The sequence below is a fragment of the Berghia stephanieae genome, chromosome 7 (genome assembly GCF_034508935.2).
Source record: "Berghia stephanieae isolate SIO BIC M18660-M18661 chromosome 7, UCSD_Bste_1.3, whole genome shotgun sequence".
NCBI classification, from domain to species: domain Eukaryota; kingdom Metazoa; phylum Mollusca; class Gastropoda; order Nudibranchia; family Aeolidiidae; genus Berghia; species Berghia stephanieae.
Genome location: NC_088366.1, coordinates 10741944 through 10756943, shown reverse-complemented (window position 1 = coordinate 10756943; position 15000 = coordinate 10741944). Strand labels below are relative to the sequence as shown.

Below are 15000 nucleotides of genomic sequence, written 5' to 3'. Positions count from 1 at the left end.
GTTGAACATCAAGACTGACGTTTTCTCAAAATATCCACCCTGATGAGCTTTAATCCAAATTGTGAGTGGGAGTGTGACTGTGTATTTGTTGCAATGGGTACAGAGAAAACCAAATGTAATATTTACAATTTACGTAAAGAGCTCAGAGGTTTTAACGGTAAGCGCTATATTCATTATTAGTAACAATAATGATGTTGTGGTTGTAGTTATGCTCATGTTCTCTTTGTATAAGTAAGAGCAGCGGTAGAGGTGGCAGAGGTGATGATATTGGTGGTGGTGACTGGACATAGTAATGATCAAGACAATGATGTGGTGATGGTGATGGTAATGATGATGTCATAATAGTGGCAATTTTGATCATTTGGTGGTGGTGGTGGTAACAGCAGCAGCAGTAAAATTCAGCTTGTCAATTTCAATGAAAGGAAACTAAATAAATATTTTTTTTATTATATTGTTTTTAAAACTTACAATATTTGATGTTTGCGCTTGATTTTGGTAACCCTGTTGATTCAAACTTTTATTCCTTTGCCAGTCACTCAGCAGTTTAGCTTGCTCACTAAAGATTAAATCACGAGGAGCTGGGCAGAGCAAAAGATAAAAATAAGAAAGAAAAGAAAAACATAGCATTTCAATTGAAATTCATGACCAGCACAGTGACTACACAGTAATACGCAGCCATACCTACATAAACAATTTAACTCAATGCTATGTCGTATCACTACCATGCAAGTTTTAAGTTTCATCTGAAAAAAATAAAGAAACATTTTAACAAGACCTAATGGCTTTTTTTTAAAGCTGATATCTTTAAAAAACACAGTAGATATCAAATTTAAAAATATGAAAAATATATGATACTTTTCTGATGATGAAAATCCAGTGTATTTTTAATGGTTCTCCCCCTTGAGTCTAGTGTAGATCAGCAGTAATAAGAGAAGCTGCTTTTTAAATTGGCTAAAACGTGTTTAAAACGGCTTGCTTTAAATTAAAACTGAATGAAAATTGATTTATATCATTGTTTCAATAGTCTTTTAAAGAAGTAAAAATAATTTTTGCTATTTTATGTCACATATCACTTTTTGTTCAAGCTGGGGTTTTTTTGTTAAGGGTTTTATGGTGCTTGCAACACATTAAGGTCATATCAGCGCCAGTAAAAAGGAAGAAAATGGGATAGTAAAAAGTTCTAGAATTACAATTAAAGCACCCAAGAAAAGGTAAGACAAAGGCAAATTGGTTCAAATAGGAAACAGGTGTAGATTCCAAGAGCGCACTATCAGTGTACTTAGTTTGAGATCACCTAAAAGTCTCATCCAGACACAAGCACAGGTCCCTACTAAGAGGAATACTCTCAAATGTTTACAAATCAGAAACAATATATAAACAAAACATAATATAGTACATAACAGAGAGATGATTTACAAGGAAAAAAATATCCCCCAAAACTAACTATACATTTGACTGTTTACCGCTCAGCCAGGACAAAACCAAGTAATCTCATTCCAAGACAAAAACAGAAAGTATGTTGGAAAACAGATTAAGGGGTTAGAAGGCACAGTAAGTGACCTCGCTTCCCACTATGAGAGGCCAGGAACCCCCCCCCCCCCCCACCAGTTGTTAAAGCTAAATCAAAGAAATAAAAAAACTGAAGTGACATCATTCACTCCTCTGCCTGCCAGAATACTTACATCTTTCACTTTCTTTCATCAAACCTATGGGCGGAATAAGAGAGGCATGGGCTTGTTTTGTGTAGAACAGTCTTCTGTCTTTGTATTTGCCTGTGCCAGTCCCCACTGGATTGTCCTATACATTTACAAATTAAATAGGATTTCATTTCAAACGTAAATATTTCTATATCCTGATACTGAAGCTTGAAAGATTTAAATCATAAACTGGCATCTCAAAGAGTGTGACATTGATTTCTTTCACTTCGTCTTAACTCACTCAATCCTAGAGACTTTTGCTACTTCTCAAAATTGGAAAAAAAAAGGATTAAAAATGAGCATGTACATAGATATTTTTATTCAACTATCATTAACATGTAAAAACTAAAAACATTAACTTTGATACTACGCCTATAATTTGTCTCAAAAAAATGTAATAAATAATAGGCATAGGGTAAAAGTAACTTGGGTAAACTACGGATATAGTCGGTGTTAGGGTTGAGTGAGTTAAGTGATAAACTTGACTCGTGTTTTTAAAAGAGTTCTTCTTCAAATTGTCTTTATTTTTCTGCTTGAATGTAGAGCAAAGGGAATTTTGTTTTTATCAACATTGTAGGATAGTTCTAAATAATCATACAAAAATCACAAAGAAAATTTTTAAAAGATACAAAATGTCTTTTTAATCAACTGTATGGAGTGTATTTGATTTTTTAAAATAAAATTGAAATCAATCACAATTCTAGAAAGAAAGTAAAAGTGATTTGACATTGAAGCTCAAAACAAAATGATTTTTCAGACAATACTTACAAACTCAACACCAATTGTGATATTATCTTTTGTCTCATCAGGAAGATATCCGATCCACCGAACCGTTCCACTTTCATCCCCATAATCACTGGGCCATACGACCCTTTCTCCGAGCTTAAGATCTGCATACTCAGTCATGCTTTGTATTGACTCTGATTTCTTTTCCCCAAGCTGAACATTTAATTGTGAACTGTCAAGAGCCTGTATCTCACCCGCACGCATAAGATCATTCTTTTGCCAGTCCGCTCTATTCCGACGAATCCTGTTTAGTGGAACAAAGACGGCACAGTCTGGAGGACATTCAAAATATTTTCTACCATTGTGTGAACCATCGCTCAATCCTCTTTTCTCCTGAAAGAAAAAGCAGTTAGATTTATTCATCACACAGAATTGAAAATGAAAGTGTATTTTACAATATATAATAATAAATTTAAATAGCACTTTTATACTTTAAATAACACAATATCTGTGTTGGACAATATCAAATTAAAAACTTTTAAAGTCAATCTTGCTTGAACTTGAACCTTTTACTTTTACTTTGAATACTTGGAACTTGAACTTGATGAACCCGTGTAATAAACTGATAAAATAGAATTTCAGCCCAATAATATGCCTATATTACCTTGAGCGCAACTCCAAAATACGTTCCTCCTGTTTCGTCAATATGTCCTCTGTATCGAACAATGCCTTCAACATCCGCGTTAGACTGCAAGTCTTTCACTCTGACAAAAACAGCATCTCCAACTTTCAGTAAATTTCCATAATTCAATAAATGTTTATCTCTGAAAACAAGCAGTCTATCTTTAAGTGATTGTATTGGCAATAATAACTGAAAAATACCGACTTCCAAATGTTCAACATCCTCCATAGAAGAAATTAAATATACATCTGACGAATCAATTGTTCGAAATCTGAAATTTATCGAGGAAGAAAGGGGGTGTCCTGTATATGAACCAGAATCCTCAGAATCTATGAACTCTACAAGCGTCCCTGCACTAACGATACAATCCTTCTCCAAACCACTGAACTCCTTTTTTCTTCCATCCTTCTTAAACAAAAGAATGAAAATACTTCTGTCTTGGGAGGATAATATATTTTTTGAGTTTGAGAACATGATAACCTCATATAACAGCTTTAAGTCATCACAAAAGAATGTACACTGTAAAATGGCTTCTAAGTTTGAAGGCAAAATTTCCCATTTTCTAAATATGCTATTTTTAGGCCAAGTTGAGTTGCGATATTCACAATAATATCGATATCGTCATTTCTGCCAAACTCTATCTCGTCGTGATTGATTATGAAGCTGGAATAGCAATTTAGATAAAAGAATGGCAAACAATCACAAAATTAGTGTAATTAATTCTATAAAAATGAAAAACTACGGAAAGGAAAAGCACTTCACTTGTCCAAAACTCTTTTTACACCTGACCCTAAATATTTTGAATCGATACATATTTTTTATGTTTTCTTTGAAAAGCTTCGACGCACACGAGCCTATCAAACCTTACGCGCTTAGTTTAATCGATGACCTTCTGTCATTTTTGTTTAATTACCTAACATTGATGTATTAGTGACTATCAATAACAATGAGAAATTGAATGTAAGCTTCAATTTAATATACGGAAACTTACATTCAATTTCACATTGTTATTTATTTCTTCGAGCTTCGAGTCCACTCCCACGCCTCGTTCTGAAAAAAGTCCGCGAAATTAAAGGGGAGGCAAGAGAAAATCAGCTGATCGTTAAAATAGTAACAGAAACGTGGAGGTGCTCGGCAATGAATGCAAGAAAGACATTTAAAACGCCGTAAAAATGTTTAAAAATCACTTAATGTTATAATTACCATCCATAACAACCTGTCAAATTCACATATGTAAGATGTCAAGCCAAAATTAATAATAAAATAATAAAGAACACGATTGACCGGTGGTCCGTTGACTACACATGCATACGAGTACCAGAAATATTTTGTAAACAATGTAACACAATATAATGTGTAAGTTTCAAAGCAAATGCAACCACAAATAACATCAAAGAACAATGTGGGACTACTGTTTTAATTTCATAAAACCAAACGTATATTTTCTGCCCCCGATATTGAACGTGTAGTTAGTATGTATCGTACAAACAACATTCGTTTAGACAGGTAGTCGGGATTCTAGCGCCAGTTTTATTTGGGCAACCATGATTGGGACTTCACTCAATGCACTTATCATTTATTATTATTATTATTATTATTATTATTATTATTATTATTATTATTATTATTATTATTATTATTATTATTATTATTATTATTATTATTATTATTATTATAATATAATAATATAATATATAATATAATAATAATAATAATAATAATAATAATAATAATAATAATAATAATAATAATAATAATAAGCAGTTGAAAGGATATAGTCTTTGGTGTATAAGTGCATATGTACAATATTTCTTATAATAAATGCTTCAAAACAAAACAAAACTAAACAAAATAAATAAAGAATAAATGAATAAAAATATCTATTTGGGCATTTACTTACATTAATAGTCTTGAAAATCACAATCACAATCCATGAAAATTAAATATCCCAAAATCCGAAGAAGACATGAATTTAATCCAAAATCCAACACAGGAATGTATTTTAATAGGAGACAGATATCCTATTAAAACCATAGCATTACTTGCAAACAACAATACCCCACTCTGCGTTTAACGGGCTTGTGGCCGTCACATTGTAAATTGTGGCCGCATTAGGGTAATCGGTGTCCTAAAGACTGACATACTGACATACAATCAATGAGAACTATAAAGAATCCATTCTAGAATTCAACTACAAACTGAAAAGCATGATAAATATCACTCTCTCAAATAATTTCCTTTGCTCAGGTTCACTCACACTCTCCTTTATTGCAAAACATTGATAAGTGAGATAAAGTTTGTATTTCAATTATAAATATAATCACATAACCTAAATGATGGAGAATAAAAACAGCTAATTATAAAAAAAATTCACAGATCAAGTTATCTATTTGAACTCCGCATATTTAGCTTAATTACTCATTGACCATATATTTTTTTAAACGGCATTGTTTCATTTAAACAAGACCATGACGCTTATGCCTGGACCGGGTATTCACAAATTCTGCTTTTGTGTTCCACTTTTCGAATCGAATTAATCTCTATCTTATCCGTTTATTTGCAAATTTTCTGCACTTTATAAATAAGACCATAACGCTTATGTCTGGACCGGTTGTTCGCAAATTCTGCCTTTGTGTTCCACTGTTCGATTAGAATTAATCTCTATTTTTTCCGTTTATTTGCAAAGTTTCTGCACTTTATAAATAAGACCATAGCGCTTATGTCTGGACCGGGCATTCGCAAATTCTGCTTTTGTGTTCCACTTTTCGAATCGAATTAATATCTAGTCTATCCGTTTATTTGCAAAGTTTCTGCATTTTATTAATAAGATCATAACGCTTATGTCTGGACCGGGCATTCGCAAATTCTGCTTTTGTGTTCCACTTTTCGAATCGAAATAATCTCTATTTTATCCGTTTATTTGCAAAGTTTCTAGATTTTATAAATAAGACCATAACGCTTATGTCTGACCGGTTGTTCGCAAATTCTGCCTTTGTGTTCCACTGTTCGATTAGAATTAATCTGTTTTTTCCGTTTATTTGCAAAGTTTCTGCACTTTATAAATAAGACCATAGCGCTTATGTCTGGACCGGGCATTCGCAAATTCTGCTTTTGTGTTCCACTTTTCGAATCGAATTAATCTCTATTTTATCCGTTTATTTGCAAAGTTTCTAGATTTTATAAATAAGACCATAACGCTTATGTCTGGACCGGTTGTTCGCAAATTCTGCCTTTGTGTTCCACTGTTCGATTAGAATTAATCTGTTTTTTCCGTTTATTTGCAAAGTTTCTGCACTTTATAAATAAGACCATAGCGCTTATGTCTGGACCGGGCATTCGCAAATTCTGCTTTTGTGTTCCACTTTTCGAATCGAATTAATCTCTATTTTATCCGTCTATTTGCAAAGATTTTGCACTTTATAAATAAGACCATAACGCTTATGTCTGGACCGGGCATTCGCAAATTCTGCTTTTGTGTTCCACTTTTCGAATCGAATTAATCTCTATTTTATCCGTTTATTTGCAAAGTTTCTAGATTTTATAAATAAGACCATAACGCTTATGTCTGACCGGTTGTTCGCAAATTCTGCCTTTGTGTTCCACTGTTCGATTAGAATTAATCTGTTTTTTCCGTTTATTTGCAAAGTTTCTGCACTTTATAAATAAGACCATAGCGCTTATGTCTGGACCGGGCATTCGCAAATTCTGCTTTTGTGTTCCACTTTTCGAATCGAATTAATCTCTATTTTATCCGTTTATTTGCAAAGTTTCTAGATTTTATAAATAAGACCATAACGCTTATGTCTGGACCGGTTGTTCGCAAATTCTGCCTTTGTGTTCCACTGTTCGATTAGAATTAATCTTTTTTTTCCGTTTATTTGCAAAGTTTCTGCACTTTATAAATAAGACCATAGCGCTTATGTCTGGACCGGGCATTCGCAAATTCTGCTTTTGTGTTCCACTTTTCGAATCGAATTAATCTCTATTTTATCCGTCTATTTGCAAAGATTTTGCACTTTATAAATAAGACCATAACGCTTATGTCTGGACCGGGCATTCGCAAATTCTGCTTTTGTGTTCCACTTTTCGAATCGAATTAATCTCTATTTTATCCGTTTATTTGCAAAGTTTCTAGATTTTATAAATAAGACCATAACGCTTATGTCTGACCGGTTGTTCGCAAATTCTGCCTTTGTGTTCCACTGTTCGATTAGAATTAATCTGTTTTTTCCGTTTATTTGCAAAGTTTCTGCACTTTATAAATAAGACCATAGCGCTTATGTCTGGACCGGGCATTCGCAAATTCTGCTTTTGTGTTCCACTTTTCGAATCGAATTAATCTCTATTTTATCCGTTTATTTGCAAAGTTTCTAGATTTTATAAATAAGACCATAACGCTTATGTCTGGACCGGTTGTTCGCAAATTCTGCCTTTGTGTTCCACTGTTCGATTAGAATTAATCTGTTTTTTCCGTTTATTTGCAAAGTTTCTGCACTTTATAAATAAGACCATAGCGCTTATGTCTGGACCGGGCATTCGCAAATTCTGCTTTTGTGTTCCACTTTTCGAATCGAATTAATCTCTATTTTATCCGTCTATTTGCAAAGATTTTGCACTTTATAAATAAGACCATAACGCTTATGTCTGGACCGGGCATTCGCAAATTCTGCTTTTGTGTTCCACTTTTCGAATCGAATTAATCTCTATTTTATCCGTCTATTTGCAAAGATTCTGTACTTTATAAATAGGACTATGACGCTTATGTCTGGACTGGGTATTCGCAAATTTTCCTTTTGTGTTCCACTTTTCGAATCGAAATAACATCTAGTCTATCCGTTTATTTGCAAAGTTTCTGCACTTTATAAATAAGACCATAACGCTTATGTCTGGACCAGGCATTCGCAGATTCTGCTTTTGTGTTCCACTTCTCGAATCGAATGAATCTCTATCTTATCCGTTTATATGCAAAGTTTCTGCACTTTATAAATAAGACCATAGCGCTTATGTCTGGACCGGGCATTCGCAAATTCTGCTTTTGTGTTCCACTTTTCGAATCGAATGAATCTCTATCTTATCCGTTTATTTGCAAAGTTTCTGCACTTTATAAATAAGACCATAGCGCTTATGTCTGGACCGGGCATTCGCAAATTCTGCTTTTGTGTTCCACTTTTCGAATCGAATGAATCTCTACCTTATCCGTTTATTTGCAAAGTTTCTGCACTTTATAAATAAGACCATAACGCTTATGTCTGGACCGGGCATTCGCAAATTCTGCTTTTGTGTTCCACTTTTCGAATCGAATGAATCTCTATCTTATCCGTTTATTTGCAAAGTTTCTGCACTTTATAAATAAGACCATAATGCTTATGTCTGGACCGGGCATTCGCAAATTCTGCTTTTGTGTTCCACTTTTCGAATCGAATTAATCTCTATCTTGTCCGTTTATTTTCAAAGTTTCTAGATTTTATAAATAAGACCATAACACTTATGTCTGGACCGGGCATTCGCAAATTCTGCTTTTTTGTTCCACATTTTGCATCGAATAAATCTCTATTTTATCCGTTTATTTGCAAAGATTCTGCACTTTATAAATAAGACCATGACGCTTATGTCTGGACCGGGTATTCGCAAATTCTCCTTTTGTGTTCCACTTTTCGAATCGAATTAATATCTAGTCTATCGGTTTATTTGCAAAGTTTCTGCATTTTATAAATAATAATAATTGTTCAAAATTTTACCTTACACCCGATATTACAAGTACAAGTGAGCCAGGTGAAGAAGATTGTCAAACAGTGTGACAGATGAAATAGGAAGAGAGGAGAGAGAGGAGAGAGAGAGAGAGAGAGAGAGAGAGAGAGAGGGTAAGAGAGAGATATTCGTTTTTTGTTCAAAATCTCTCTCTCTCTCTCTCTCTCTCTCTCTCTCTCTCTCTCTCTCTCTCTCTCTCTCTCTCTCTCTCTCTCTCTCTATCTCTCATTGCACAAGGTTGTGCTATTTACTACTATTTATCAAGAACAGCCAAGCTGGCAACCCAGTCTCTGTATAAACTAAGCAAGATGGCAACAGGGACCTCGCTCCTTATCCAATGCCGAAGCTTTAGTTTGAGTCAAACGGTTTTGTTAAAAAAAAACCACCCAAAATAAGTTCGTGTCGTAAGTGATGGAAGTTGAAGTCGGCTTATTATAAAATCGTTTTTATGGTCTGTTTGGATTACCCTTTTTAAATAGAAAACGTGAATATAACATAAACTTGAAGAATAGGCAAGCTAAATGAAATTTAAATTGACTGATTAAATGAGTACGCGAGGCTGAGTTGCGAACGACTACTGGGTTCCGACATTCCGATCCCAGTGTCATTCATGTTCACCGTACCGTGTTACTGTCTACACACTACACTGCATTGTTAGTGACTGGTCATGTCTTTTTTGTTTGTATGTTTTACGCAAGCTTAATAAAAATTAAATTGACTGATTAAATGAATACGTGAGGCAGAGTTGCGAACGACTCATGGGTTCCGACAATCCGATCCCAGTGTCAGTCATGTTCACCGTACTGTGTTACTGTCTACACACTACACGGCATTGTTAGTGACTGGTCATGCCTGTTTTGTTTATATGTTTCTTTTAATATGGGTCAATTTACAAAGAATAATAATAGAAATGTTCAAAACAAAAACTAGATTCACTATTACGTGCCTGTAATGAAGTGCTTTCCACAAACCGTGAGCGAGAATGATGGTGGAGGTAATGGCAACCATGTGGGTTTGTTATTGTTTCCTACCTCCGTCAACCCGCGCATCCAGTTGCGCACCCACGCTGATTCTAACCAATTACCCAATCAACAATCCAGATTTGACTGTTCTCAACGATTTTTTTATACTCGTTGCTGTTCTTGATTTCTTAGTTTTTAAATATTTAATTTAGTGCTAGTGTTTTGGGGGTTAGTTCTATTATTATAACAGTATGAAGATAATTTAAAAGTGATCATTGGTAAGGAATTTTAAAAGATTTTTTTTCTTTCAAAATAGGAGAGAATGCACAATGAAAGCATTTATCCTCGAGTTTTATAGCGCAGTTATGTGGTCTTGTGGTATGACACTCGCTTTCGGATCGGAAGGTCCTGGGTTCGAGCCTCGCTCGGCGAATAGCTGAGTCCTTGGAGAAGGCTCTTTACTCATATTCTCTCGCCATACTCAGGTGCAAAATGAGTACCTGGATGTTAACAGCGTTGTCTGTCGGTCGGAATGAAAATTGTATTATCGCCTATAAGCGTCAGTCATGTCTCGTTCTATATGTTACGTGTTGCTGTTGGTCATGGATCTTTTGTAAAGCGCTTTGAGCACATTTAGTAAATATTGCGCTATATAAAAGCTCAAGTTTAAGTTTATGATTAAAGTTTGAAATTCAATTATATCAAATAAATTCCCACATAATACCGTTTTGAGACGAATGTGTAATATTTATCCCAAAATCTAAAACCTGAGATGATATTATCTATAGATAGTATGCGCTTGGCTAAGAATCTCACACCATTGCCATCCGGAAGTACAACGGACCAACACACAAAACTATATTATGTAACCATGAACTTTTATAGTATGGATAATACAGTTAAGTGAGATTCCTCATAAACGCGGATGGCAAAAATAAATAAATAAATCAAAAACAATACAAAGACCTGAGTGACGTCAACTTCATGCCATCGACAGACGACTCAGAAGATTGGTTCGTGTTTTAACAAGTTGGGGTCATTTTAATGTAATGGATCGGTATCAGTATGAGAATTAAACGTTGTCTGGCTACATTGGGGAGGGAGGGGAGGGGGGGGGGATAGATGCGATCTCTTGTTTATGAGTACTTCTCACTAATCAGTAATAACGAGACTATAAACGTTCTTGGTAACACACAATTTTGTGTGTTGGTCCGTTATACTTCCGGATGGCAATGTTATGAGCTTCTTAGCCAAGCGCATACTATCTATATGAAAAAAAAACAGACTGGTTATAGATAGAATGCGCTTGGCCAAGGAGTTCACAACATTGCCATCCGGAAGTATAACGGACCAACACACAAACTCTGTGTAACCATGAACTTTTATAGTCTGGCTAATACAGTTTAGTGAGAACAACTCACAAACGCGGATGGCAAAAACAATAACAAAGGCATGAGTGACGTCATCTGCATACTATCTATAGTAGAAAGCGTTAAGATGTCAAGATGTCGCCTTCGGACCGAAAGGTTCCAGTTTCAGTTCCTTCTCTGAGTCTGAGCGGTACAACATATGTAATAGTCCTTGGAAAAAGGATTTTATGCATCTTCTCTCAAATAATTCGGGTGTAAAACGAGTATCTTCCATTAGCAGCATTGTCACGTCGAAAATAATGTAATTGTAATTCCGCCTTACAGTACTGGCGTCATGTTTCGTTCTATAGATAGTATGCGCTTGGCTAAGAATCTCATAACATTGCCATCCGGAAGTATAACGGACCAACACACAACTGTGTGTATTCATGAACGTTTATAGTCAGGTTAACACAGTTCAGTGACCATTACTCATAACGCGGATGGCAAAAGACAAAAACAAAGACCTGAGTGACGTCATCTTCGAACTGTCTATCGGATTCATATAGTTATCTCGCCAAATAAATCACGAGCTTGCGAGTGAGTTATTCCGCGATAAAAAAAACAAACAAACTGAAATTAATAAATCCAAACACGTGAAATAAGACCTTTATTCCACCCATCAAAGTACTTTTCTTAGATATTTCATAACTAATAATTTTAAAAATGCTGTATTCTTCAATGAACTCAAGTTATCTATATGTAGGGGTGATTAAAGCCTTGCCCATAGGAAATCGTTGACGAACGTCACTGATGAATGTCAATTTGGTACTTTTAATGCCATTAAAAAAAAAAACCAAAAAGAAAAACCCCTGTCTAGACACTCACCATGGAAACGGGATAAGAAGTTAAAGATGTTTATCCACTTCTACCGGCATTTACTAGAAAATGTGATGACTCTAAAATTTTGGCGTTACTTAGACCATTCCGAATTTTCCAGTAATTTGTTTAGCATTTTTTGCTAAATTAATCTGGACTGGAACACATCGTCTGACTGTCTCGGCATAATAATATGCCGGTGTAATAAGCCAAAATCACTCTACGTAACAAACACTACCATTGCCATTTTGGCAACACTGAAAGTACTATCAGTTGTGTTGATAGCACAGGCCTTCACGCAAAAAAACACCATTTCTGTTTACGCCAAAGTCAATATCCTCAAGCAAAATTTTCTATACAACAAACACTATCATAGTAATACGCTTCAAGAGTCGTGATGTCACTTCCTTCGTATTGACGCATGGTATCTTAGTAACTGGCTCTAAACTATCGGAACAATGGCGGACGCCCTTATGAAATGTTTCTCCTATGAGCATAAAAGCGTATCCAGAGGAGAAAAAAAACAACATTATAAATCTGATGATGTTTTGACTTTAACACATTCTGAACACAAGATATATGAACAGTTCTAGCCAGCATGAAGAATAAAAAGTACCGATTTTCAGTGTTTAGAAACACGCCGGTGGCCGCCGTTGCTGGGCGACGTGACATCAGACTTTTGAATCCAAATTCGGCATTTTATTTTCAATAAAAACTCTTCAATATCACTTAACATGCTGCCTTTTTCAGCCATTATGTTGTGTAAAAAAAAAACAAAATTGGCTGGCACTGGCTGGTCATTTCGGGGAATCTTTAAAATCGAAACCAAATCTTGTTTCCAAGAAGAAAAGAAGAGGGTAAGTAAGGATGAGTTTCGCATTTTTAAAAGAGAAACCGAAAGTAGTATTATTTTATCATTTTTCACCCTTATCTGTGGTGTTGATTTAGCTTTTTCTGCCGAAGGTACCAAATTTAGTATTACCAATACTGGGATAGTGATTTTAGCAGAATATCTAAACCACGGGGAAAAAACAAAAACAAAAAAAAAACTGCAGTAGGGTTTACGAAGAATTTCGAGAGTGTTTTTTACATGGATAGTCAATCTGGCATGTAAGCAATAGTTTTTTTGTTGTTGTTTCTTTTTTTTTTCTTTTTTTTTTTTTTTTTTGCGTAATGATAGTGTTCATAGCGTACGCCAAAATCACACTGTAGTGTTTACAGCATGTGCAAAATTCACAACAGTAGTGGTTATGGCATGAAGGTCTTACGCCAAAACCACTACGGTAGTCTTTAGTGCAAAGTACTGTTTTGAGCGTGTTACATCGGCTATATTTTGTTGTTGTGTGCCGCACTCTTCTTTCAATTTTTGATATTCTTGTTTTCGTAATGTGTATCAGTATTAGCTGTGTAAATCAATGAAGGCACAATGAAATTGAAGGTAGCCTATTTATTTAAGTTTGTAAATGTGCGGCTATGTGGTCTTGTGGTATGACACTCGCTTTCGGATCGGAAGTACCTGGGTTCGAGCCTCGCTCGGCACATAGTTGAGTCCTTGGAAAAGGCTCTTTACTCACATTCTCTCACCGTACTCAGGTGTAAAATGAGTACCTGGCCGTTAACAGCATTGTCTCGGTCCGAAAAAAATTATAATATCGCCTAATAGGCGTCATGTCCCGTCCTACATGTTAAGTGTTGCTGTTGGCTGGGGACCCCTTGTAAAGCGCTTTGAGCACGTTTAGTGCATTTTGCCCAAGATAAAAGCTCAATAATAATAATGTGTCCAAGGCAGGTGATGAGTGTGATTGTTTTGGTTCTTTTGTTAACTCCCACTAGTGCTGGGCGGGTACCCGCGGGTAATAAAGTTAAACCGGGTACTCGGGTAAAAGGGGCGGGTAACGAGTACCCGCTTCAACAAATGGAAACCGACCTGAGAGTGATAATTGGAAGTAATAGGGAATGAGATTAGCGAAAGAGTAGCGTCCCTTGATTGGACGTCACCTTACAGAGAGAACGTCAACTTAAAGATCGCTGAGAAACTATTTACTAACCGCGCGGTTTCAAAGGAAGCGAGGACGAGAGACGCATGCGCAAAACCATATTGACGTTCTCTCTTTAATAACTTCTCCGCCGGTTAAGTCCAATCAAGGGACGCTACTCTTCCGCTAATCTCATTCCCTATACAATTTTGATTTACATATTTACATTTACATGACATTTTTTTCAATTACATTGATTTTTTTTTTGTTTTATTTGTTTACACACATTTGATTCAATTTTGGAATCCACAGATTAAGACTATATTATTAGTTCTTATCTTTTAAAGGAATCTCAAGTATTTTTCCCCCTTGTGTCTTACTTCAGATTCGTTTCATTTGTTGTAATAAATAATAAATGATAAATACATTTTTTTAAAATATCCCCCCCCCCTCCCAAATAATTTTTAAAAAATAAATTTGAGACTAAAAGGTAATCCGGGTAATCAGACACATACCCGGGTATTACCAGGTAATGATTTGGGCGGGTAATCCCAGCACTGACTCCAACTTAGAATCATAGGTGTATAAATAGAAAGATAGGCCCATCCAGGGCCTTCTAAAAATAGTATCGGGCCTGTCCAACCGAATTGCGCGAGTTCTCTGCTGGGCTTAAAATTTAAAACCCCGCGACCTATTTGATTGTCAACAAAGTTTGTGTGTACACATTACACACCACAGTTACGCTGGATTACCTGTTGATACAATGAATTTATCGCGTCGTTTGTTATTATTTCTGTTCATGGATATATATTCATTGTGATTGCCAATCCCACCATGATGTTTGTTGTGTGTATCTTTTAAAATCTAATTTAGCAATTGAAAAATAATTTAAAGGTAATTTAAAAACTATAGTGTCATCTAAGCCATCATCTGCCGTCGAGCGAAACCTTGAACTGTTGCCTTGAGTCAAAACAAAACCGG

The 15000-nt window shown here is 35.4% G+C and overlaps 1 protein-coding gene across 1 annotated transcript in view; it reads right to left on the bottom strand.

Annotated features, from left to right (window-relative positions):
- The window catches only part of LOC144976675 (ubiquitin carboxyl-terminal hydrolase CYLD-like), a 37266-nt gene extending 24444 nt beyond the window's left edge, over nt 1-12822 (bottom strand). The window contains exons 1-5 of the mRNA XM_078921012.1: nt 12660-12822; nt 3088-3768; nt 2466-2816; nt 1683-1797; nt 469-578 (exon numbers count right to left, since the gene is read on the bottom strand). Of these exons, the coding sequence (XP_078777138.1) occupies nt 469-578; nt 1683-1797; nt 2466-2816; nt 3088-3579 (1068 nt within the window). The 5' untranslated portion in view covers nt 3580-3768; nt 12660-12822. The remainder of the gene's footprint in view (nt 1-468; nt 579-1682; nt 1798-2465; nt 2817-3087; nt 3769-12659) is intronic.
- Between the last annotated feature and the right edge of the window lie 2178 nt (nt 12823-15000).